At 36.7% G+C, this 26272-nt stretch overlaps 3 protein-coding genes across 3 annotated transcripts; 1 reads left to right on the top strand and 2 right to left on the bottom strand.

Moving 5' to 3' along the window:
- The first annotated feature begins 3075 nt into the window (after positions 1-3075).
- On the top strand, positions 3076-4037 carry LOC116207306. The gene is made up of 2 exons (XM_031540215.1): positions 3076-3357; positions 3459-4037. The coding sequence occupies exons 1-2, from the start codon at positions 3243-3245 to the stop codon at positions 3584-3586; spliced, it is 243 nt and encodes an 80-aa protein (XP_031396075.1). The 5' UTR covers positions 3076-3242; the 3' UTR covers positions 3587-4037.
- Positions 4038-6641: 2604 nt separating this feature from the next.
- On the bottom strand, positions 6642-8012 carry LOC116207175 (auxin-responsive protein IAA31). The gene is made up of 4 exons (XM_031540055.1): positions 7653-8012; positions 7316-7539; positions 7121-7217; positions 6642-6964 (listed from the first exon to the last, which is right to left on the bottom strand). Exons 1-4 carry the CDS (start codon positions 7895-7897, stop codon positions 6910-6912), a joined length of 621 nt encoding a protein of 206 aa, XP_031395915.1. The 5' UTR covers positions 7898-8012; the 3' UTR covers positions 6642-6909.
- An 8966-nt stretch (positions 8013-16978) lies between these two features.
- On the bottom strand, positions 16979-20512 carry LOC116207792 (neurofilament heavy polypeptide-like). The gene is made up of 2 exons (XM_031540887.1): positions 20165-20512; positions 16979-19227 (listed from the first exon to the last, which is right to left on the bottom strand). Exons 1-2 carry the CDS (start codon positions 20207-20209, stop codon positions 17287-17289), a joined length of 1986 nt encoding a protein of 661 aa, XP_031396747.1. The 5' UTR covers positions 20210-20512; the 3' UTR covers positions 16979-17286.
- Between the last annotated feature and the right edge of the window lie 5760 nt (positions 20513-26272).

The raw sequence follows: 26272 nt of genomic DNA, 5'->3' as shown, positions 1-26272 counted from the left end.
TGTGTTACGTTTTACATACACAAATATATAAGATATACATGTATGTATATAAATGGGCATAATTGAGTGAATTGTGTTCAACTCATTAGGTCCAATTAAGTCTAATAATTTCGAGAGTCGCACCAGTGGTTTTCTTCGAGTGTTGGTCGCTAGCACCGCACGATCTCGAAGACTCGTCGACAAAAGTCGGTGTGGATTCCAGTAGAGGCGTCACGCGTGGGACGCTCGGTCGACAACTTTAAATATTCCAGGTACGTTTTTATTTACTCTTATTCTTCTAGTAGGTCTTGGAATTAGTTTCACGGGTAGGAAATTTTGAATTTCTGTTCCTTTTTCGCTTCCGTTGCGCCCCGTGGAACTAGCACGTTTTCCTTTTGATCTAAAGCGGAGGCGTCAACCGTCATTACACTAGATGATTGAGAGATGTCGAGTGATTATTAGGATTTTGATGGTTTGTCATTTTTGTAATTCGAACTTGCAGAAATGTGATGAATATGTGGTTGACCATGAGGGTTTGTTTATGCTTCTTTTATCTTGATTGCACTCGAGTGTTGAGCAGACTTTATAAATTTATGGTTTTTTTTTATCTTGATAGAACTCTCGAGTCTTGTGGAAGTCGGACTTTATAAATTTAGATCTAAATTTAATATTCTTAATTCGGGAGAATTCCGTTAACTGAACCGAAAAAAAGGTTTATTTTCGGGATGGTATTATGATTGTAATTTGGTTTTTCGAGATCGACTTCGATTAAGAAATTCTCATTCCCAGAAATTAAAGTATGATTACGGTCAGAACTGATAACCGAACCATGATATAGTTACTTTTTCATGAACTCGTCCAGATTTGTGTAGTTGTTATTGGCCTCATTGCTTCCTTAAATAACCTTTTTCACGTCAAAAATTCTTTTAGATTTTTTTTAATGTTCGATCTCTTCAAATTGTAAAAGCAATATCTCTCACAATTTTTAAAAATCGTATTTACTTTTTTTTATTATGTAATTTGATATTCGAAAGCTCAACAGATTCCGACTAATCTAATTCGAGCTAAGTCAGCTCATTAAAGTGTAAATCTCTCTTAGTATGAATTTTCTCCATTTACTAAACTCAAACCTAAAACCTTGTTTCAAGGGAACAAGCGTTGAAGATTTATAATTTTTATTGTCAATCACCTCACCTAAAAAAATCTATCTAAATCTGCAACGTTTCATCAACGCCCTTATCTTAGGGTTCTTTATTACTATTAACGTTTTATCATCGATGATCGATTCACCTAATCTCAAAATCTTATCTAGCTATATAAACGATTCGATCGACGTTGATCGCCTCATCACCACTACTTCTCATTACAATGCTCCCTTGTCGATCACAGCATCTCCAAACTGAGTCTAAATTTTTTTACGAGTCAATTTATTGTCGCCTGTCGGTCGCCTCACCATTTCCAGTGGTACTACCGTGTGATGACGATTTCACCTTAAAAACTCATTCCAAATACGTACGTAACATTCAGTAGTCGGTCATCGCACCTTAGAAAACTCTTTCCAATCTAAAAGTTTATTGTCGGTCGCCTCGCCGGTCCATCTTACACTTTGCTCTCGGCATGCCCACTTACTTACAGATGGTACAGAACACGTCGATCCGCCCATGAGAAAATCAAGTAAGGGCATAACATTCAATCCCTGCCGGGACATCTCTTCATCGATGCAAACTTACTGATACTTTTTTATATTGTATTGGTACATCATGATTACCTAAAAATTACTGTAACACATGGAGAATGTAGTCGAATTCGGATCGAGAAAATCCCTAATATGATCGCGGAAAGTCAAAGATCGGAGCCGTCCACATAATATCGATCGGTGCAACCAAAAGGGAGTTTAATTTATATTACAGTAACACGCATGGAGACATCTGCAAAAGATCCCAAAATTACCCATCCATATATAATATCACAAACCAAAAGGGAGACACAGATAGCAATACATAATAATTAATGGAATGAGGAAGAAATGTTATGTACATTAATTCAAAGAGCAGAGGCAAAAGGGTTCACGTGTGGGAACTCCGTGGACGCGAAGCGCCATGTGCCCTCTGCGGTTGACCCAAGCCCAAACCTTTCACTTCTATTAAAAAAAGTGATATATAATAATAATAAATAAATAAATAAATATGATACGATTAACGAATTCTGCATTTCATAAGATTGGATTTTTCTATTGTGATTTATAAGAATGATTTATGAGTCTAGTCTAATACACACTAGAAAATAGGAAATTTAGGTAATAAATTGGTACGAGTAGAGAAAAAAGCATACGCAAATGCCTAATATCCGATGGTCCTTGGGTTCGATCCTAATAGTGGAAGTGAAACTATTTGTGTTCATTATTAGCTAAGGTGGTATTTGATAAATATTAAGTACTTAATTAGTTAAAGAAAAAACCTGTATAGGAAAAGGGAAGAAAATATAAGAACGAAAAAATATTTCGTGAGGAGAATAGAATATCAAGAAGTGAAAAATAATTTATTTCATAAAGTTAAAATTTTATACTTACTCATGTAGTGGTTTTTCATTCAATGATTAAGTGGATGAGAACATTATTTTTCATCTCCCTCTTTCTCTTTCTATTCATTTCCCCCGTGACTATCTTGTAATTAACGTTTCAATACTTATTTAATTAAGTTGTAATCAAACACAACATAAATTTTTCCTTTTCTTGTTCTATCTCCACGAGCCCTCATAAACCAAAGAAATAGACACCAATAGTCCCATAATAAAAAGCAAATATGAAACCTCTTAATAATAGGCAGAGCATACGCTACTATATTCTCCCGCAAGAGGGACTTATGCATAGGTTCGAAGTCCAATAGAAGCACTTCTTAGAGGTGTCTAAGTCCATACATGAATGATCGGGGATTATTCTCAACGAATAGATTGAGGATACAACGTAATCTTACCAAACACTAAATAAATATATAATAAACAATTTTTAAAAAAATAAAAACACAGTTTCGTTTTCTTATTACTCCTTCCCCGAACCTCATCCTACGGATCTTGCCGCCCATTTTTACTCTCTTCTCTCTCTCTCTCCATCTATCTATTTATCTTTCTCTCTCTGCCTCCTCCCATTATATATACTCCCTCATCCTCCGCTTGGGCAGAACCCAGACACTACAGCTCAGTCTTCGAGCCAGCCTTGATCTTGCGACCAGACCAGTCGACCTTCAACGTCAACCTCGACGTCGACAATGGCTTCTTGGAAGAAAACCATAATTTCTCCCTTCAGGAAGGCCTGCACTTTCTTCAACCAGCAGCCTCCCCGGGACCACAAGAAGTCCCCCCACCACCACCCCCACCAGCAAGGTTCGTTAATTACAGCAATCCCGAGTCTCCAATTACTCTCCGCGAGCCCTGCTCGATATACTAACGTTGTTCGGGTTTTGTCATTTTTTGGATGGAAACAGAGCAGGAGGACAGGGTGATGGACCTGCAGGGGGAGGTGATGGCGTGCGGGTACGAGGATGTCCAGGTGATGTGGTCGATGCTGGACAAGTCCAGGTCCAGGTCCAGGCCCTGCACCCTCACCTCTTGATCGTTGAGTCGTCCTCGCCGCATGTCCCGACCGCCGTGCCTGTAGATATTACTGTCCGTGGTTGTGGCATGATATGAAAGCAGCAGGACATAGAAAAAGAACAGGAAGAAGCAGAGGCAGAGGATGCCTTGGAACGCCGAAGATGCTGATTAATTAATTAGCCTAGGATGCTTTTTTAGGTTTTTTTTTTTTGAAGGTGCTTTTTGAGGGGGTCTTTTAGGAAAAATAGGAATCCCCGTGATTAAAATGCATAATTTCACGGTGAGATTTAGTTTAAGAAAAAATCAACAAGAAGAAAATAATTAATCAAATATGTTTTACGTCTCTAAACCAAAGTCCCTTCCTTCCTGGTTCTGTTTTCCTTGCTCTGTTCTGCCCTGTTCCTCTCCCAAGCACGTGCCAACTTCCGGAGTCAATATCGATGTCTATATCAGACCATTCCCATTGAATATCGTGTGGATATATACATACGAGATCTCGAAAGTTATATCAAACCTCATTTTTATCCTTTTTGAGTTCCTAAGTCCTTTTATTCCGGACAGATATGAGTCTCGCATCACTTTCGTTTCAGACGGATGCGGGTATTGTCGATGTTTGCAATGGAAGTGCAACGGATATCCACAGATGTGATACGGGAGTGTAACGGGTATGCTATTCGCACGATATCGAGGTCGGGGACCAATATTTTTGTCGATGTCTGGTGATTTTACTTATTGTCTCTTATTATGTTACTTGGACATGGACAATGAACATATGATGAAAGTGTAGGGTCCGGAATGAATAGAGAGAGTGTTTTGGATAAATCAGTGGACCACTTAAGTGGTTGGCCGGCGGGTCATTTTCTGGTGGTAGGGAAAAAGTAACTTTTCGACCAGATTCTCTGTGTCCTGACGTTCGTTTCAACTCAAACCTTATCTCTTCTCTCTTAATGTTTGCGAGGAAAATGAGCCATATGGGAAACGGTCCTTCCTGGGATTCCTAGTCGCCATTATTTGCAAGTTGCAACTGACATTCATCATGGAAAACAACATCCTCAGGGATCATCAAGTCCCTTTCTGTTCCCGAAAGGCTAACACCCCGTCATCAGGGGCTTTCGACTTCACCCAAGCATTATCTTCGGTCGAGTATATCATGTTTCGTAATACTGTCTAGGATGAACGGTGGATATCTTTTGCCTTGAGCAATGAGCTACTCGGACTGGACCCACAGTCCATGACTCCCGAAAGCGACCAAGGGGTCCCCCGGCCCAATACCGAGCCCAGGATCGTGCATCGACTAAGACAGGATAAGGCTCGATGAGCTTTCCACCGAGCCCAACTTGGTGAGCATGGCGCAACTTGACTCAATGGGCCTCAGGCTCAAACGATGATCTGACAGTTTAGTTGTAATCAGGTATATACTAATATTTTACATGGATTTGGCAAGTTAACTGTTTCATCCCTAGTGATTGACTCACTTCTCTAGAAATATACTATTTTGACCGTTGGAGGGGGTTCCTAGGGAACAACTCTCCGGTCCTTTGTTGACTCTTGTTTGTGTAGTTTGTGCCTTCAGAATAGGATACGGTACATGAAAGTTTGGTGAGGAAACCAATGAGTGGCTTTAGGATTGTGGGAGAGGAGAAGATCAGCTAGATTCAGATTTTGAGAAAGATCTTGGTGTGGGAAAGATTTCATCGCGGATTCTTTTTCCATGTCAAGACAAAAATTTAAAGGGTTTTAACCCATTGTCGCGGACACGAACATCAGAAAATTTACTCAAGCTTTTGTTTCCAACTCTATTTTCGAATCCTTACCTAAATCATTAACTGTAATCGGTCACATCTATCACAATAATTTCACCGAACTTGGTAGATAAAGTTCTTTAGCTCCTAAAACATCAACATGGGGATCAAAGCAAAAGAGGAAACCTTGTTTTCAGTTATAATATCAATTTCAAATTTGGAATAAGAAATGGGAGTACATGGCTGCAGCTATCAGTCTCTGGTGGGCCTGATCAGCCCAATTGTCACAACTCATTAAGGACGTTGCTAAATGGGCCTAATGGTTGCAACGGGCCCAAATATATGGGCCTTGGCCCAATTGTAGGATTGGTAGGTGTAGATTCTCCTTTTCTGTTTCTTGTTCTGTAAGCAAGGTTGGCTTGGCAAGCAATTTTCAATCCCTGGTGTTTCATTAGCACCAATCTATATGTGGGGCGACCGGTAGAACCACATCCCACATTGAGCAAGTAATTATAGTCTGCCTTTATCTTTGTCTGAGACCTGTCACGAGAAGGGATTTTTTGGCTTGAATGTCCCGCAAAAGTGCTTAACAGATCTTTCAATCGTGGTAACCGCGTGTAAGTGAGAGCTGACATTCATGTGGTGTTTTAGGTTTCACTCAAGGTTGTGTCTAGCTAGCTAAAAATTGTTCGGTACAGCGAGATCGATGCTTGTGGTTTTCATAGAATCTATGAGAAGATGAGAGTCTGTTCCGGATTTTGTGAGTGAGTTACTTCTACGTAAAATATCGCGATCCTACTCTTTTTGTGAGTTTTTCTGGAATTACTGTGTGAATAGATTATCGCATATAGATTATTAGTATATTCATTTTGAAAGATTCGAGATCCACCACTTCGGGTTGATCGAAGGAAAGCCATACTCAAAGAAACAGTATGTGTAGGTAACTTTTCGTGTCTCAGTGATGCCATGCCCACGCCATGCCAAGAGCCGTTCCAAATTACAGGCGAAAATCTTTACCAACTTACCAATTATGGCATCAATTGTTCCAAGGCGGCAAACCTTTTCGTCACACGAGGCATTAGAGAATCAATCCCAAATTAATTCCTACTTCTGAAAATCATCATATTTATCGGTCATCTCTTCAGTAACAGTGAAGAATGATTTCAAGATTGAGCACTGGCTAGAGGGTCTGACATATAACATAAAGATTTAGGAAGGTAAATTTTCCAACCGCACAGTGGCGCATTAAGTAATAACTTATCGTGTTGGCACATCGGGTGAGTACGGCAGTGTGATGCGCAGTAAATAAGAAAAGAAAATGAACAATTTTTATAGAGGGATCAACAGATCAAGTGAAAGACTGGTTTCTTCAACAATGACTTCCAATGAAACGTATAAATATATAAACTATGTAGAGTTATATAATTTATAGAATTCCAAGAGTCTCGGGTAATTGTCTAAAATGTACATCTACTACTTTCTTCCTAGCTGACAATATATATGTTCGATTTTCTCCCTAAATTTGCAAAAAATTAGTATATGCAGCATTTAGGATGTCTATATATATTCACATGCCGAAAGAATAGATATCGAATCTTCTCTAGCATCTGTCAGCTCGTGTGATCTTCAGTCTCTTCACTGTGCTCATGAATATCCTGCATATCATATCCCATAATTAAATATAAATCAAAGTATGAAAATTGCATAATTAGAAAATACAAAAGCATAATAACCAGAAGAAAAGACATTAACATCAATTCAAGATGGACAAAAATTAAAGTTAAATTGTAATTATATAAATAAATCCTTACTCCCACGGGACATCTCCAACCATCATCCAGTCCCCTTCTCTGTCTTCATACGTTAAAACATAATGCTTGTCGGAGTGAGCTCTACTTCCATTTGGACCTAACTCCAAAAATCAAATAAATATAATTATAATAAATTTTATGAATTTAGCAATAATTCCCAGAAAAATATTTTTCTTCCTCTATGTATGTACTCACAGAGAATGGGAGCCTTGAACATGTGGGCAAGAGTTTCGGCGAGATTAGCGTATCCGTCGTGGTTGAGTAGGTCCAGTTTCCGCCCGATCGGGACCCCTTCCATGTACACCTTGACGAACAGGGAGCTGGCGGCCCCATGTCTCTCCTCGGCCGATCTCCCCGAAAGCGCGCTCCTCAGGAGCGGCTTGATGGGCGGCCAGTCAGGCCGTTGCTGGTTGTCAACCCTGGATCACCATATACATATAACAAGGCCGGCCAGAGTCTCATTGAAAAAGAATAATAAAAAAATGTGACACCTAACCAAACCAATAAAACAAGAAACATTGACATGACAAACCTTTGGATTGAGACAACGTTGTTGTTGGGGAGGACATGTTTGGGGGAGGAGGAGATGCTGAGTCCAAGCCTTAGATCAGTGCTCAAGTCTCTCCGGATTGATCTTCTCGTGGTTCGGCTGGTGAAGTTGCTTGAGAGGCAGATCGAAGATGAAGACGACGAAGAATTGGGAGACGAGGGGGAGAGTGGGGTTAGGTTGCTGGTGCTATCGATTGATGAAGAAGGTGATGAAGATGATCTGCCCATTTCTTCTTCTTCTTGTTGTTTTTGTGCTTTTATGTTTGAAGTTGGTAAGAGAGAAAATTGAAGGAGAAGACTAAGTACCAAATGAGAGGAATGCCGGCATGTCTTTGATATTTATACATTGCAGACAGAATATATAAAAACATGGAAACAAGCAATGTATATATGCATATGTATATATGATGTACGCACGTATGTGAGAGAGAGTGTGACTGAGAGAAATGTCCCTATGGTGGCAGACAAGTCCATGGGGGCAACGACTTGGTTGGTCTTTGTAATCTTTTTCTTTTTATTAATTATTTTATGGATAACTATATTACTAATTAGTTGATTATAGGTATTATTTGTTTGGTGGTTAATTACATTATTAGTTCAAAAGCGTCCAAAAGGGTTCGAGCCGAACTGACCGAAACCGATTTCGATTCTCCTGGTAATTATCATACGTGAGTAAAGAAATCAGTTAAATCTTTAAGAAGAATCGAAACCTACTACTCAATCTATCGGCTTGATGGGTCGGATTTGCCCATGGAATAATACATGCCAACGGCCATAAACGGCTAAGATTTAAGATATTATAGGTAGAGGCAGACCAAAGTCAATTAAATGATAATGGGAAATTCAATATGATGATAATATATATATATATATATATATACTCGTATTATTTTCTTTTATGAGATTTGTACTACTAATTTGGACACCAAATTGAATTATACTTATCAAACTTGCTCATCAATTATATAGTCCGATGATGAATAAGCTCTATCTTTTTAATTAAACGAAGTGAGTGGCCATAAAAAAAAAATGAAGAGGAAGATTAATTTGAGATGCCAACGCCAACCCCTCAACTGACCCTATTCTGATTTGCCCATATTCCAAGTATCCTAGAAAAGGCTCCTTGTCTGGTCTTTTAAGGTACACTCCCATTGACGTCTCTACTTCATGTCTTTGCAAACTTGGGTTCACCAAATCCTGCATTAGATTGCACCACCCCCCCCCCCCCCCCCCCCCACCCCGGCCGGCGCAGGGCCCCTGCGGGGATCGTACTGGCTGTCGGTCAGATCGTATATCTAGTAGTACTATTGGCAGCTCGTGATGCATCCATTCTACTGATGATCAGTGGATCTGTGACCTAATGAGTATCATAATCCAAGTGTATAAGGCAGATTATCTCTTGAAGGAGAGTAGGGTGAAGCCAACAACTTTTGATTCATTGAACAAGCACATGAAAGTGCATAAAGTCTCTTTCACTTTTTGTACGTATAGGATGGCTCGTCATACTCAGATGGGATTATTGCACTGATCGTCACATTTCACCTCCTTCACCGAGAAAATAATTTAGGATATGTATAGCTCACGTGAGATTCACTTATGTATAATAGAAAGCTTGAAAGAAATATCAATTAGAAAACTTGAAACTTTTGCTCCCCTGTAATATATCTACAAGAAAGGATTATGATTGTCTGTCTATAAGGTTTGGCTAGCTTCTATGTCAACAACCCTAATTGAAAATTGAAGTAGTTGTTGGGAGATGATTTCCAAATATGAGCAATTCTTAAATAATGGTGCGATTTCTTTGAGTTTTTATTATGCTTTCCTTCATATAGTGTGTGAAAATGGTGAGAAATAAAGGAGAGTGAGAGAGGAGCATAATGTCACGCATCAAAGTGACAAAGGTCCTTGTCAATGGCCCCATTATCTTTTTGTTGGGGAAACCACTTCAACCATCTTCCTCTTCATCTAACTCAAACCCTACCTTTAAAAAAATCAATCCACATCCCATCATAATATACGCTAACCCGATCTGGGATGGACCCTAGATTTGAAACTAGAGAGGGAGAAATCCTAGAGGGACGAAACAAGTATAAGATGATTTTTTTCTGGTTAAGAGAGAATTTTCATCAAAATTAGAAGAACTATATAAACTTTTTTAAAGCGTGAAAATTGTAAGCATAAAGATTGTTATTCCTAACTCTCCCTTCGGTCCACTCTTGAACCTGATTATCATGATAATCTGAATCCCTCAAATATTTTGCAATGTAAAAAAATCTGAACGTCATGTACATAACTACGAGTCTACGACCCACATCCCAAGTTCAGTAAATTATATTAAATTACTTATTGGATTATAATTTTCATGCAAATATATGTATGATATTTGGGATGGAAAAGAGAGATAATTGAAGTGATGACAAGGGAGAACAAAACAGAAACTATGCCTTTTGATTTGCTTCTCTATTGCTTCAGACATGAAAGCTACGTTTTAAGTGTACCCTAATGATGATGATATCCTAAAAGAAATATAAAATCAATAATATATAACAACATGCATGTAATATTAAATAACTAAACCCACCCATGCATCAACACACATTCACACATATGCCGATGATTATTGCTTGCCGGATGCTTGACACTGTTTAATTGTCCAGAAACAAAGCCCCGGCAGAAAACAAAAAAGGAACCAAAATAATCAGAAAATTGATTAATAGGTCGGCAGCTAGTAATTCCCACTTCCTCTTTTTGTCCAAAAGATTGTATTAAGTCTAATTAAAAGAATGTATAAAACTATATAACAAAAAAAAAATCAATGGTCCAGCATGCTTTAAAAAAATGGTCCAACGGGAAGGATGAAGATGGAGGAGGAGTTGTCATTTCGTGCTTTGGTCCCTATATATTCAATTGCCGCGGGTCCATTGTCTCAAACCAAGCTTTAAAAACTCATTTTTTTAATTAAATTTACTAAATTAAACAGAGAACGTTTATTATATAAACGAGAAGTTTATAAATTATACAGCTTGAAGCATAATAATAATATTTGTTTTCCCTTGAAATACAAAAAATCAGATTGATTATGGTAAATGGGAGAGATTTAATAAGCTAAGTTAATAAGTGTGACTGAAATTTGTGAGCCACTTGAATGATGCGTAATTATGGGTACACATCTTCACAAAGAATATATACAGTACATAAGGACAAGTAAAATTTCAGAAAATTAATATTAGGAAGTTCAAATTAGAATAGTTTTATATTTGATACTATAATTTAACAAAAGGTGAAAGTGGTAATCGTCATAGAAATTACGTAAGATCTACTTTATTATAGAAGATATATAATAATAGTATCAAAATAATATCTCTCAAGTAAAGAAGGTAATTCTTATGCAGATTGACTCGTTTGGAATGTGCTCAAATTGCATTAAGGACTTCATCATTTACCTTACCCCAATTTTGTGTTATAACTTAGATTAGTTTTTGGCCCCTTATTTCATCGAGAATATATATACATATGTATATATATAATATCAAATTAAACCATCAAAACCAATTATTTTACACATGTCAAAATAATAGGACAAGAAATCAGGAAATCAAAATTTTTATCAGATTGCACGAGACAGAAAACAAGAAACTACTTCATCCAAACAGATTGAGGCATAATAAATTGCAAGAGATGAAAAGGGATTAAAAGCTGGTGCCAAAAAACAAAAAAAGGGATTACAAATAACAAATTGGCAATTACCGTCCATGCCATGCACGGGCAGAAAGAAAATTTGGGATACTTGGTTTCGGTTTGGTAAGATTTTTTACTCAAAACATAGTTAAATAATAAGTTCAATTTTTAAAAATTGAAAACATAGATAAACAAGCGTAGTTAAATCATAAGTTTTTTCTTTAAAAATAAAACCAAAAATCGATCCGGTTAACTGAATAACCAGATACTTTTTTGGATTGTATTGCCCCTAATATATCTAATTCTAATACTATTATTAAGGGAGAGGTGGATGTTGTAATTTTCTCTTCATTTGCCTAGAAAATCCTTATTGTAAAATACAACGATTTTCCATCCATAATATAATTACGCCCATAGGAGTCTTTTTCGACTAATTTTGCCCAAGCAATAACTGCTTCCTTTTAATCTTCTTCGTCCACTACTTTTTTTTTCTCTCCTCCTTAGTATTTTTACTTTTATTAAACAAAAAAAATAACTTTCCAAAAAAAGAAAAAAAGAAAAAAAGTTTTACTTTTACCGCATAATTATAATACGTCAACAAATTCATATTCAATCGGCTGTGCTTCTGATTTAATGCAAGTATTATACGTTGTTTGTGTAAAATAATTTTCTCCTTTCTTTACATATACTTGATGTCCGCACGTAGAGCGGGTGGGTTGGACTCTAATTATGAGCAATTTAAATCCCAAATCAGGCCATATCCATACCATTTTTTTTGGGTAACTCCAGACCAAGTTTATTTATAGAGAAAGTCACAAAATGTTCATATATGATGCATCTCAAACAACAAAAAGAAAAACATTAACAAAATAATCTCGAGACTAATCTTCATTTATCTTGAAAGTCTATAATCCAAAAAGTACCAAAATAAATCAAGTCCATAATCCATAAAATAGCAAAACGTATCTAGTCCACTACTCGATTCACGTGCAAAAATTTGGACTATGATACGGATTTCCAAGGGAAACAAAATTTAATATCTATACATATACGGTTCGGTTCGGTTCTTTTTTTTTTTTGAAAACTAAAACCAAATCAAACTAAAGAATTTCAAGAAAAATCTCACCTTAATCAAACCATGTTATTGAATGTTCAAATTTTTGAATTGGTTTCAGTTCGATATTTTGGGCACTTGGATTTTTAAACAGTCTTGAACAACATAAAAGTTAATAATAAAACTAGCAATGTGACCCGCGCATTGGTCGGAGGTTCAACATTTTTAAGTTTTCAGTAATAATGTTCAGGAAAAAAAATAAATATTTTATAAATTGAATTTCAAAACGTTCAAATGGTTTTATTTGGCTTTAGTGAACAACAATTTTTTTTTTTATACATTTCAAGAGTAAAAATAATGATATGTGATATAGATAAATATTGAAAAGAAGATCTATAATGCTTATTTTTAAAATGAAATGTGCATAATAATGAAATTGTCATTAAAATTAACTATATACAGCGGTAAAGAGGAAGAATATAATATATAAATTACTCCCATAAAATGGAAAATAGAAAAGATTAATAATGCTTAATTAAAAATCTGATGTGCATAATATTGAGATTGTAAATATAATTAATCAATATACATATCAGTATAAGAGGAAGAATTTATTATAAAAATTTGTTTTCCCAATAAGTAAAAAATAAAAGAAAATAATTATGAAATTTGAAAATAAAAATTTAAAAAGTCAAAGTATATATCAATGGGGAGACTCCAAGGAACGCTTCACCAAAAGTTAAGGGTTCACAAAAGAATAAATTTTTTTATTGGTTAAAAATGATTTATTGTTAAAGAATGATTAACTAAAAGGAAATAATTGAGGGGGTTAGAGACAAATGAGCAAAAGCGTAAAAAGCACTACCGTTCCACTCCCTTTCGTATATTTTACATTATCCTCTCGTATAAAAAAAAATACATGCCAGCAGATAAACTACGTCTCAACATTTCGAAAGGATGATTAATAACGATAAATTTAGAAGAAAAAGAATTGCATAACAACTTCAGACGGCTACAGGTTGATGATAACAATCATTTTTAGCCAAAAGAAAGGTTGGTGATGATCATGATGATTTGTACATTGCGAAATTAGAAATTATTCAAATTCTTTTTCCTTAGTCGAACCATTTGAATTATAACACCAGTAGGAAACTTTGGATCTACTGTTCACCAATATATATATATACATATAAGTATGTATATATATCATGTGTATAATGTATATAATGGTGCCTTTGGATTCAATTTAGTTTGTTTCACGTGCGACATAAATTGATATGGTCATGCCGAATTCAATCATTGTGTTTGATAGTTTGTGGTTTGGTAGAGCACAGAACTTTCCTCCATTCAAATTCGGGCCAAAAAAATTTTTATTTGATTCTATAATAATCGAAATTCTAAGCATTTCTCAAATGATTTTTATTTATTTTTTTGTTTTGTGAAATTTGGTGAAATTCTTAAATTACGCGTCCCATCAATGATGAATTTTGAACGAAATCGGAATGAAGCTTAACAAGAGAGGAATCGAAGATGATAGATGTCGAGATCCGTGACCGCTCAATCCCAAGAAGTAGCCAAAGATAACGTGTATATATGCATCACTGTTATTTATGAAAATTACAAGATCAAGTGTGCAGATTAAAAGATTACGGGATAGAATATCGATCAAATGGACGAGAATTCACTTATTTTTTTTCTTCTTGTTAGGATCTAACAATTGAACCATATTGAGGACTAGAGAGGGGCCATGGCCAAAGATGCAAAAGTGGCCCAAAGGGGAAAGTGAACAAGAGAGACGGGACACTATGAACATTGAAACTTGGGATATTCATGCGGGTAAAACATAAAAGAAGAAGAGGAGAGAGGAGCCTATGATTAATTTCACTTGGTGTGGCATAAATTAATTGATAGACAATATGTTGGGTGGCCCCCTCTTCAATTAATCCGAGAAGTCTTTTCAAAAAGAAGAGGAGGACATGGGGGCAACTTTAAGAGACATGCAATCAACCCAAAAAACAACTACAAAGAAAATTACCCCTAACCAAATAGGCAAATCTTTCTCTCTTTTTCTTTTTTCTTTTTAAATTCCTTTACTAATATATATAATACTAAAAAGTAATTAAAGAAAGCGATGAACTTAGGGGTGCAGTGAAGCATGAACACGTGCAAAGAGAAATTATTCCATGTCCCTCAAATCAAAAACCTACGACCTCAATCTTCAAACCCATCCTAATATTTTTCTTTTTTCTTTTGTTTTCCCTGTTAGTTTTTCCATTATATATGAGTTGTACTTTCAAGATATTAAATTATTGATCCTATCATATACAAATGAACAGGAATGATTTTGGCAAGACTTCCTCTCACGTTTCTGTGCCCAAGCAAACTCCAACAATGGGACATCGCATCACTTTTTTAGGGGAAAAGAAAAGGCTGAAACGGGGGAGTTTTGCGGGAGATCAGCCATGATTAAAAAATAAAAATATGTACATGTTTCAAATGAAATTAAATACTAGTTAAGTTCTCACACTTGAGAGAAGAGATAACCCCAAATGGAAAGTTAATAATGGGGATTAGATACATAGAGAAATGATCAATTCGATGTAATTTTTAGTTGTCTACTTGTGTGGGCAAATATATCTATGCCAGTCGGTTGTGATAGTTCTTGTGTATATCTACATAAATAGAATTGAATCATTAACCTCATTTTGACCAATAGGTCAAGGAAGAACTCCAATCGTTTATTTAGTATTACGGAATTCATCTCAATAGAAACTCTGCAGCGATTTTCGATCAAATCTATGCAAGGATACTTCTGAGATCCTTCATGTTCGCAATAAACAGTTGTCTATAGAACTGCGAGACACGAGCCGGTGTTCTTGGTGTGAATTTCTTCTCGCGTTCATGTTAACAGAATCTATCCTCAAAATATAAGCATATGTGTCAAATAACTCCTTTTATATGGTGTTGGGTTTTTCCTGTAAGACTCATTTTCTTTCGCGTTTTATGATTGTCATACGAGGGTAAAGTCGCGCAAGCAGAGAGAGATTCGAACCCGTAAAAGCTGGATACAATTGAGAGTGGAGGAAGGAGGGAGGGAACAAAATAAAGAGGGAAACTTGGGTGAGAAGAAAGTAAGAGGGGAGGGGAGGGGAGAGGCAGAAGTAAAAGGTTTGTTAGAGAAAAAAAATCAAAGGAGTAGTAGGGGGGGCCAAAGGAAAGGGCTGTTCCCTCCCCAATGTTGCTTCCTTTGGGCCATCTTTCTCTTCCTCCAATGCCTCCTTTTACCTTCTCCATCACTTTGTGTACAGTTCAAGCAATTCTCCTCTGTCACACAAGACATATAGACACACATTTATGCTTTATAGAAGTAATTGATAAAATTAATTAAAAAATTAAAATGGGTTGATTCAGATGATTCGGTATATATTCTCCTTAAACAAAATCTTGAATTGAAGTTTCGTGAATGGAGAAAATTTCACGATTGAGATAGTTTTTACCTTTTAGTAAAATAAATTTGCTCTGATATAGAGTAATCGGGAATCATTGTTGTTCAGAGTACCATGTAGTAACATTGAAAAAGAAACCACGATGGATTAATCGGGTGCAAATCGGGAAAAAAAAATATAAAAAAAAAAAACAAAAGGGAAGAAAAGAGAGGTCGGCATGTCAAATGGAAGGAGAGCCCCATGTTAGGGAGGGAGAGAGAGGCACTTTCTTTGGACTTAAAAAAGTTTCTGAGCTATGAACTTGTGCCATCACCAAAGCCTAATTGGCAATTACTCTGCCCCCATTCTGTCCTACACAAAATGGCACTTTTACCTTTCCATTCCTTTTCCTCGGATTCGAAAATTCGCAAGCTCGACGAACTATCCACGAAAAACTGTCGATTTTTGTCCTCGAATTATTGATTCCCTTTTTGAAATCCGAATCCACCAACTACAGAGAATTCCTATCCATAAAGATTGCGTCATTTGAAACGTGCGTGAGCCTGAAGTAACAAGTACAGGGCCAGTCAGGATTCAATTTCCAGCCGGCTTAATTGACCTTTCGGCCCTCATTTTCGAGGGGGCCGGGGGATGGAAGCATGGATCCCCACGTATCTGTTAAAACTTCAGTGGGCATATTTGAGCGGGTTGGAGACCCTTCAACATGTTCTGCCGAAGCCCATTCCCCTTCAGTTCCCTCACACTCCGGATCCTCTTTCTTCGCATAATCTTAAAACTCAGTAGGTCACCCCGTCCCTATCGGGTGCCTTTTCCCGATGCCAAGGTGTGAGCATTGCAAATGAAAACGTGACTTACGCATCACGCATGGTAGTTCAAGAGTCGCCGTCCCCGCTAGGCCGCTACTAATAGATCATCCATTTAAAGCCCAACAGTTGTTGCACTGCAGCCATTCGTAGACTCGTCGAGACAAACTGCTGTTATTAAGGCTTAAGCAAATGGAAAGACACTCGTCATGAAATCTTTACATTTTACGCAATCAGTAAAGATTCTTAACGAGCACCGAATGTTCAAAGCTGATGCAATGCAAAAAATCGGAATCTAAGCAAAATAATTCATTGAGACCCGGAGAAAGAGAGGGAGGAGATTAAAAAAAAAAAAAATCAATACATTGTCTAACCAATTTAATTAAGTAAATGCCACACCCACATCACAACTCAGCATAACAAAAACACCAACCAAACTCAAACAAAATACTTTTTTGACACCATATCTACCCTGTCCCTATGTTGTTTTCTTCCTTTCACTCAAGCTTTTACATCAAATCGAATCAAACCCGAATGAATGCATGACCAGTACCTTCTATTTACAGAATGCTATGACAAACAAATCGGACGAACAATATAATCCAAAGCACTAATTTAACCTTCTGCCTCCTGTACTTACTTGACCTTTTCACCTTCCTTTGCATCCACCGTAATGGTCTTGGAGCTCGGAGATTTGCCAACGATGGCCTTCTTCACTTTCACGAGTGACTGCTTCACCTTCGACATTATGTTGCCCGACTGCTTCGTGGTCTTTGCAGGGGCATCTTGAACTGGAAGGTCCCGGGTGGCTTTGGTGTCCTCACTCTCCTTGGTCTCCTCCTTCGTCTCGGTTTTCACAGCCTCCTCTGCCTTCACGCCTTCTTTTGAATCTTTCGGTGCTTCGATTTTTGGGGGTATCTCTTCTTTTCCAGTCTCATCCTTCTTCTCCACCTCCTCAACTGTCTTGGCCTCAGGAGTAGTCCTCTCGGCAAGACTTGGCTCCTCTAGCTTTGGCTCGAGTTTTTCGCTTCCGTTCTCTTTCACCTCCTCTGCTGCCTCAGTCACCACAGCTTTGTCCTCCACCACAGTTGCAGCCTCTTCTTTCTTCGTGTCCTCAGCAGCAAATGCCTCCCCTAGCGTTGCACTTACTTCTTTAGGACTTAATTTCACTTCCTCAACTGCAGCGGGTTCCTTCTCTTCCTTCACGGAATTGCTTTGCTCTGGCTTCTCCACTTTTTCCGCCACATTCTCGACGATATTCGACTCTTCTATTGGTTTAGTCTCCGCTTCACCGACTTTCTCAGAAACTTCTTTTGGTTCCACAGTCTCAGCAGCTACTTCCTTAACCGTTTCGAGCTTCTCAGTTGCTCCAGCCACTGCTTCTTCTTTCAATTCTTCTTTGAGTTCGTCAGCAACTTCCTTCACCTCTGATTCCTTTGAAACTGTCTCGGTTTCGACTTTCTCTTCGGATTCAGTCGCAACTTTCTCAGCAACTACTTTCTCCACTGCTTCGAGCTTCTCAGTTGTTTCAGCCACTGGTTCTGTTTTCGGTTCTTCTTTGGCTGCTTCAGCAGCTTCCTTCACCTCTGATTCCTTTGCAACTGTCTCATTTTCAGCTTTCTCTTCTGATTCAGTCACAACTTTCTCAGCAACTACTTTCTCCACTTCTTTGAGCTTCTCGGTTGTTTCAGCCACTGGTTCTGTTTCTCGTTCTTCTTTGACTGCTTCAGCAGCTTCCTTCACTTCCGACTCCTTTGCAACTGTCTCAGCCTCTGCCCTCTCCTCCGATTCACTCACAACTTTCTCAGCAGCTAATTTCTCCGCATCAGCTTCAACTGCCTCAGCTGGTATTTGCTCCTTCACTTCACTCTGAACAGCTTCAGCTTCCACTTTCTCCTCCGACTCACTTGCAACTTTTACCTCTGCTGTTTTCTCCACTACTTCGGCTTCAACTGCCTCAGCTCCCATTTGCTCCTTCACTTCACTCACCACTGGTACTTCCGTCTCCACTTTCTCCTCTAATTTGCTCTTGACTGCTTCAGTTACGGATTTCTCCTCCACTTTGTCTTCACCTTCTTTCGCCACTACAGATTCTTCCGCTTTACTTTCAACCGGTTCTTCCACTGGTTTCTCCTCCGACTTCTCTTCCACAGCTTCTACTGCATGTTTCTCCTCAACTTTTACATCCTCTGCTTGAACTTCTCTTTTCTCCTCGAAAACAGTCTCTCTCACAGCTGCTTCTTCTGGTTTCTCATCAGGCTTACTTTCAGCAGGCTCTGCAGCTACTGCAGGAGGCTCAGGTGTTTCAGAAACTTCCACTTCCTTAGGAGCAGCCACGGCAGGCTCCACTGCGGCACCCTCAGTTTCGACTGCTTCGGATACGGTCACTGCCGTAGGTTCAATGTGCTCCACAGGTTTTGTTTCTTCTTCGGCTTTAGGGACCGAAACTTCAGATTCCGTGGCCGCGACATCTTTAGCAATCTCCACCTCTTCCTTGTTTTCTTTCGCATCTTCCTTATGGACGACTTCCTCCTCTTTGACCGTCTTTACTTCTTCAGTATCCTTCTTCTCCATCAGCTAATAACAATTAAGCCACATACAAGTTAAGAACCCAACACAAATAAAGCACGAGGTTGTCCTAACAGCTACAACTTCTCATATCAATTACCACATAGTAGATGTCTCCTTGGAACAGAAAAGTAAAGCACCAAAGCCATGCCAAAGTACGAGTGGGTATTAAAAATAAAGAATTCATCAGATTTTAAAGATCATGAACTTCATAGCCATATTTTCTTCCAGATAACTCTTATTAATTATCATATCAAACGATACCACCTCCATCATAATTCACGTACAGCGATCAGAAAGCCAAAAAATGTTGCTTTTCAACACCAGTCTAGATAATACAGATCATTTCATACTGCAGCAAATCTCCAGGAAGCAGGGCATCGCACGACATTAGAGAATTAAACCACAAGCTGATGAACAGTACGGAAATATGTTTCTCTAGTTACTGTTCAACAAGAGAGAGCATTGATCTCCTCAGAACAGCCAACTTCCTAGTTATCTTTACAATCACGCAACCTTAAAGAATTGAAAATATTTGTCCTTATTATAAACCTTTTAATTGCCTGCCTCATCTCATTTCTAAACTTCAAACCAATCATCTTCATGAAACTATCAGCACAAAAAAACCAGATACCCATCAAATCATATATTATAAATTTCTTAGTGTCTTTCACAACAGAAAGCTCTGAACGTTACGAACATATCACATGCTCTACACAACAAGAAGGCCAAAAACCCCATCAACTTCTCTATGGGGAAAAAAAAAAAACATGTGCTTGGAGTGTTCCAGTGTCACTAAATAGCAGTAGTGCTCATCTTTTGCAGCATGCAACCAATTCTACACGAGAACAAGACTGAGATACCATCACCATGAACATGTTCCAAGAAACCACCAAGAACATATTTTAGAGCGTGAACAAGCAGAGTTGGTAAAGGGGCTGCTCACCTGATCAGCAGTGGGGTGATCGGATGGAACAGTCTCAGAAGCCATGTCTGTGTATCAGAGCAGCAGTGAACTGAAGCAAGCTGCTATCTGCCTTTTTTCTCCTCTTTCTGTTCTTTCTTTCTTCCTCTGGTTGGGATTGGACTCAGCACAAAAGAAGGGGAATTCGAGGAAGGCGACAGGGGAGGGGGAGGGAGAGGGGGGGACTAGAAGAGAGGGAGAGAAGCTCTAAAGGGAATGATTGAAGCTGAAAAAGTAAAGCCAGCAAGAAAAAGAGAGGAAGGAAGGGAGAGAGAATGAGAGAGAAAGAGAGAGAGAGGCAGCTCCCCACTGAAAGGTTTTTAGAGAGAAAAGGAAGAAGACAGAGAGTGTGTGTGGCCTCATGAGCTGGAAAAAAAACATTATTTAGACCAATAAAAAGCACCCCAAAAAAAAAAAAAACATTCATGCCTCCATGACATCTATGTATGGACTCTTATCATGTCTCTGGGATTTTTGCTGGAAATCACACTACACTTCCGAAAGGACAACTCATTTAGCACATTATAAAAATATCTCCCCCCCCTTTACATTTCCTCATCTATTTCTTCAATATTTCATCCAATTTTAGTTCTTCCCCTCATTTATTTCTTTCATTTTCCCTGAAAATTAATGGTTGGATGGTCGATTAATATTCACTTTGACCCTGGTCGAGAGAGATTTGCGAATCAGTTGAACGTGCGAATTTTGGAGGTAATTGTGTCCAAATCCAACTTGGGCTTCCACCCTTTCGGTTCAAAATTCAAAATTTCCATTGTCAAACCATATCTTACATGATGTGATTTGCATCATGACGGAACAAAATAAAAAGAAAGAAGATTTACATCATAACAAAAGAGGAAAATGCATGGTGATTTCCTATTGCTAATCAATGCGGTTTTTCTTTGTTGTCATTGTCGTATGTGTGCAGATAAATGTTCATAAATATGCATATATGGCGATCAACGTCATCTTGAAATGCGAAAAGAGAAGAAAGAAAATTCATCTTTATATGTTTTTCCCATTTTTATCTTTATTTCTCCTTTTGCTATATTACTTCATTCTTTATTTATTTCTCTTGATGTACTGTTCTCTATTTTGTCATAAATTCGTGAAAATTCACATTCGACAAGTACATCATACCTTCCCATATGAGGTCAATTGGGCCCCCATGAGTTTCTACTTATTATCTCCTTCTTTATTAGGGGTGTCTACAGCTTGAGTCCGAACAGATGGAGTTACGCTGAGTATCGGATGGCGACATGATTTCACCCGAATTCCATTATGTTCGATTCATAATTGTGCATAATTGAAATGCTTGCAATAATTCTTTTTTTTTTTTTGGTGGCTACTTAAAAGGCCAAGAAAATCATAAAGGTTGTTTCCACTTGAGAAAAAAAAAGTGAAGAATAAAGAATTGTGGGAAGTGGTATTATGAGTTTTTTGCTCTTTGCCTTTACAGCCACTATTCAATATGTAGCAGTTCAATTGGCGTACCAAACTCAGACAGTCAAGCAAAGATTCCCTTCTTGATTTGCCGCCCAATAATGAACAACTTTTCTGGGTATGAAAATTAAAAATTTTGAAAGAATTCCTATTTGGGTGGCAATTTTAAAATTGGTAAACTAATAATAGAAAGTGTAAAAATTCTGAAAATTCAAATAATTAGGGTTTTTTTCCGCTATAAATGACTTACCAAAGTGATAACCAATCTACATATGCATTCGATATAACTAATTCGATTTAGTTTTTCGGAGCAAACTAGTTGGTGATCGACATACATTGCTTATATATGGGTTACGTCATATGAAACCATTAAATCGAACAAAGTCTAGATAATGGATGAGCGTGCATTCTTATCAAAATTATGTTATATATTCTCCCGTAAATCATATTTGACATTACCATGAATTATTCACGAGTCTTATTTCTGCTCGAAATTATGTCGAGAACAGAAAAATAAACACTGTGATCCATAATAATTTTTCGATTAATTTATATATTGCAAAAAAAAAAAGTCTTCGTGGACAAATCATCATATGAAAAGAAAGTAAACTACTATTCTTTTAGATGTATAGTTCGATCAAAATAGTATATATCCTTTTATTTTATAAATGTAATGCTAAGCCCTCGATTGGTTTGCCAGCCAGAAGAAATTAAAATTTCAACTAAATAAATGCATAAACAAATAGCAGCCGACTACGGTGTCATCCGACGGTGGGGCTGACATTCATATTGCAAAAATTCTGATATAAAGTCATTTATTTAGAATCTTGCTCCTAACGAACTATTCTCCTTCTGGGCCCCCATAAAATGTATAGCCTTTCCCATAAATAATAAAATATGCGGGAAAATTTTAAATTAAATTTTCAGGTGCAGGGAGTATTCGTCTGGAAAAATGATCATATTAAACCTAATCCACCACCATTACAAAATAAATGACAAATACCAACGAAAATCTTTACCATTCAGAATAAAAAACGTTAGGATAAACAATACTATACCAATAGAATCATAAGATGTTGGTAAAATATCAAATATTCTCATAGCCGTTTTTTTTTCCTTTTTTTTTTCAAAAATACGGGGCCAAGGCCCAAATGCTGATAGGTGGGGTTTTGTTGTCAGTATGAGTCGGCGGTTAATATAGGTTTGTAAGCATTACCAACATCTGAAGATCAATTATGCTAGCCCTACAATCCAAATTCTTTTTTATTTTATTTTTTTGCTGGATACAATCCAACTATTTTCAACTACTCTTGATCCACGGAATATGAACCTAATCCAACACATCAATGATGATGGACTGAGCAAATCACATGTAAACAATCTATGTAAACTCACTCTATTAGTGTCAACCGTGTCAGAAAAAATGAGGCACTTTTAAATATGTGTTTGGGAACGATTGTTCGATCCTTGGATCATATGATAATTTTTATTTCATTTGGACCGCTGAAGTTCTATTCGACCACTTGCAAGATTTGTATGATTGGACCAATATGACTCCTGATAAACGTTTGAAAGGTGTTTAAGTGAACTATGAAAATTGGTCGGACAAAATCCGGATATCCTTCCATATATAGCAGAGAAAAAGAAAACAGACGAGCTTCAACAACAAAATGGAGAAAATGAAAAATTAAAAGGAAGGGCGAAAAAAAAAAAGAAGGAGAAGAAGAAAGAGGAAACCCACGTTAGGTCTGACCCACAAGGGCATGTGAAGATCCCAGAGTGACCTTTCTTTTATTCCCCCTTTTCTTCCTTTAAAATTTCAACACAAACATCTGTTTAATTCCTTAATGAAAGCTATATATATCAAGACGATCCCTTCCAAATGCACCATCTGCCCGAAGTTCCATAATGAACCATCGATGTATAGACTAGACTGGAGCGTATATAATTTATTTTAATAATTTTTGAAATTTTTATATGGACTTTTCTTGCAATTTATATTTGTATACCTAACTATTTGTGATCTCATTTACACTTCACATTAAAATTAATATGAGCAAATAATAACTTATTTGACTTATTTAATATGCAAGTGATTAAATATTTTAAATTTTTTTATGTGTAAAACCCTACAAAACTTTCGAATTTTACAGAAGGAGAGGAAGAAGATTTGGAATGAAATAAATTTTAAAAAGGATAAATAAAGATTTGAACTTATAAAATAGTATATGGATCTATATAGATGGAAATTTGATATAGAAACTTTCATCTCATGCGGATAAAGACAGAAATTTGAGATAGATATTTCCGTCTCATTATTAAGAGATGAATTTTTTCTTCTCCTGATTTGTTTCAAAAAAGAGATGGAGTTTTACGTCTTATTTTCCGTTTCTTTGATGATTGATGGAATTTTCTATTGCAATTTAATAATCTCAAAATTGAGACAAACTCATTTCGTCTCAAAATTCCGTCCTTATTGGGTGATAGACGGAATTGTGTATCTCAATTTTTAAAATTTCCATCTCAAGTTAAAACAAACTCATTCCGTCTCAAAATTCCATCTCTATAAGACACTTTTCCTCTAGTGTATGGAATCTATTTATTTCCAAGAATCAATTCGAGAAATCATTCATACCATTTTAAAACTAAAGCCAGATGGTTTGATCAAATTTCAAATATATATAATAACTATAAGTTGGTCCTAAATTAATTTATCAGTCATCGTTTTTTTCTTGAAAACATGAAAAGGCTATTATTCTCACACAAAAATAAACAGAGAGAGACGCGCGATATTATTATTTTTGTTATATTAATATTGAAACATAATTTTCTCGGGCTATAACAAATCCAAAACTTCACAATGAAGGACCTTCTGTGTGCCTGATCAGCTTTTACATTGCCACTAAAATAGTAACTGAAAGGTGCATAATGTATTAAAATTACTGTAATATTTTAGTTAAATATTGTTCCTATGTATAAATAGTACTTTAAAAATATATAGAAGTTTTGTTTTTAAAAAATTGTAAGAAGTATACAATGCTAGAGTTAGTGCAAAGTTTTTTAATCGCATTCAGATAGCATACGAAATACCTTTTTTGTACTCTTAATAATTACTGGGTACATATTAAAAAGACAATTCTTTCCCCCAAAAAAAAAGCATTCTAATAACTTTGACTTCATTATAGTGCTTATTAAGAGCTTAATATATAGGGTAAATTACAAAAAAAAACCCAAATTTTGTAAAATGTCTCAATTTTGTCCTAAATTTTGTTTTGTAACAAAAAAAACCATAAGTTTTCTAAAATGTCTCAAAAATGACCTCCGTTATAACTTCCGTCAATTTTTGCTGCTGATGGTGGGTCCCTTTAACAGTCCACGTAGGTCACACGTAGGCTAGTGGATCCCTTTAACAGTCTACGTAGGTCACACGTAGGCAAAAATTGACGGAAGTTATAACGGAGGTCATTTTTGAGACATTTTAGAAAACTTATGGTTTTTTTGTTACAAAACAAAATTTAGGACAAAACTGAGACATTTTACAAAATTTGGATTTTTTTTTGTAATTTGCCCTAATATATACGCCCGCGTACATAGATGTGTATGTATATATATTTATATATATTAAATTGTCGTTCAAACAAAATGTCGGCATATTTAATTATTTATAATGTTTGTTCTTCAAACCACAGGAGAACTAATTGTATATTTCTTTTTTCTAGATTACAAAGGAGGCTCACTTGTCTAGTATAATGACTTAAAAATCGTAATAACTATTAAAAAGGTATGGATAGTCCCATCACGAACAACCAACCTAGAACTTGAAATCATGCAAGGTATATTTAATTCGTGTATTTGATAAAACTGAAGAGCCAGTTATTGGGAGAATAAGAGGGGAAGGAATTATTGGCTAATAATAATAATAATATGAGTAGAAACAATATCTTGTAGAAAGGTCATATATCAGCCAGTTCATATCGTCTCCATGTTATGATTTAGACATTTATTTGTGTATATATGTGTATGTATATATGTATAGGAGCAATATTTAAGTAATGCATGGTTCCAATAAATTAACAGAGAGAATTTGGCTATTTCATGAAAAATATATTTGTGAGCCATGGTCCAACTCGTTGGCACTTCTGATGCTATCCACAATACTACTTCTTGTCTTGGGATAATTGGGAAGAATTAAATCAATACATTGAAGTAACCAATTAAATGATCAGGTTTCTTTTTTTAAGAAAAGACCGATAATGAAAATCAATTCTTATGTATACTCTTAGGCTATAATTGATCGTTGGGTTAAAAATTAAGATAAACTCGGGATAGGATGAGATGTTAATCCCTTAGATTTACTATGTCCTAATCAAGTGTTTGGAGTATGTTTAGATTTGGAATTAAGATATTAAAATGACCAACTTATCCCATGAAATAAATATTTTTAATTTTAATAAACAAAAATAAACTTTGAAAATTGAATTTTAATTAAAATTAAAAATAACAGAATTAGAGAATGGAGGGTAGTGGTTGCCCAACACTGGCGACCACCGCCCCAATGAAGTTGCCGGCACGCCCAGAGGTCACTGACGACCTCGTCTGGGTGGTGATGGTTGGCGTCTGGCAACCACCGTCGCGGAAATCGTCCTC

This window comes from Punica granatum, chromosome 5 (genome assembly GCF_007655135.1).
Source record: "Punica granatum isolate Tunisia-2019 chromosome 5, ASM765513v2, whole genome shotgun sequence".
Taxonomy (NCBI): Eukaryota; Viridiplantae; Streptophyta; class Magnoliopsida; order Myrtales; family Lythraceae; genus Punica; species Punica granatum.
The sequence above is the reverse complement of the archived record's forward strand: the minus strand, read 5'-3'. Positions and strand labels throughout refer to the sequence as shown.

Coding starts and splice junctions, on each gene's coding strand:
- LOC116207792 (XM_031540887.1), bottom strand. CDS start 20,209: ATGGCTTCTGAGACTGTTCCATCCGATCACCCCACTGCTGATCAG. Junction 19,228..20,164: donor ATCACCCCACTGCTGATCAG/GTGAGCAGCCCC, acceptor AATTGTTATTAG/CTGATGGAGAAGAAGGATAC.
- LOC116207175 (XM_031540055.1), bottom strand. CDS start 7,897: ATGGGCAGATCATCTTCATCACCTTCTTCATCAATCGATAGCACCAGC. Junction 7,540..7,652: donor AACGTTGTCTCAATCCAAAG/GTTTGTCATGTC, acceptor ATGGTGATCCAG/GGTTGACAACCAGCAACGGC. Junction 7,218..7,315: donor GTTCAAGGCTCCCATTCTCT/GTGAGTACATAC, acceptor TTTTGGAGTTAG/GTCCAAATGGAAGTAGAGCT.
- LOC116207306 (XM_031540215.1), top strand. CDS start 3,243: ATGGCTTCTTGGAAGAAAACCATAATTTCTCCCTTCAGGAAGGCCTGC. Junction 3,358..3,458: donor CCACCACCCCCACCAGCAAG/GTTCGTTAATTA, acceptor GGATGGAAACAG/AGCAGGAGGACAGGGTGATG.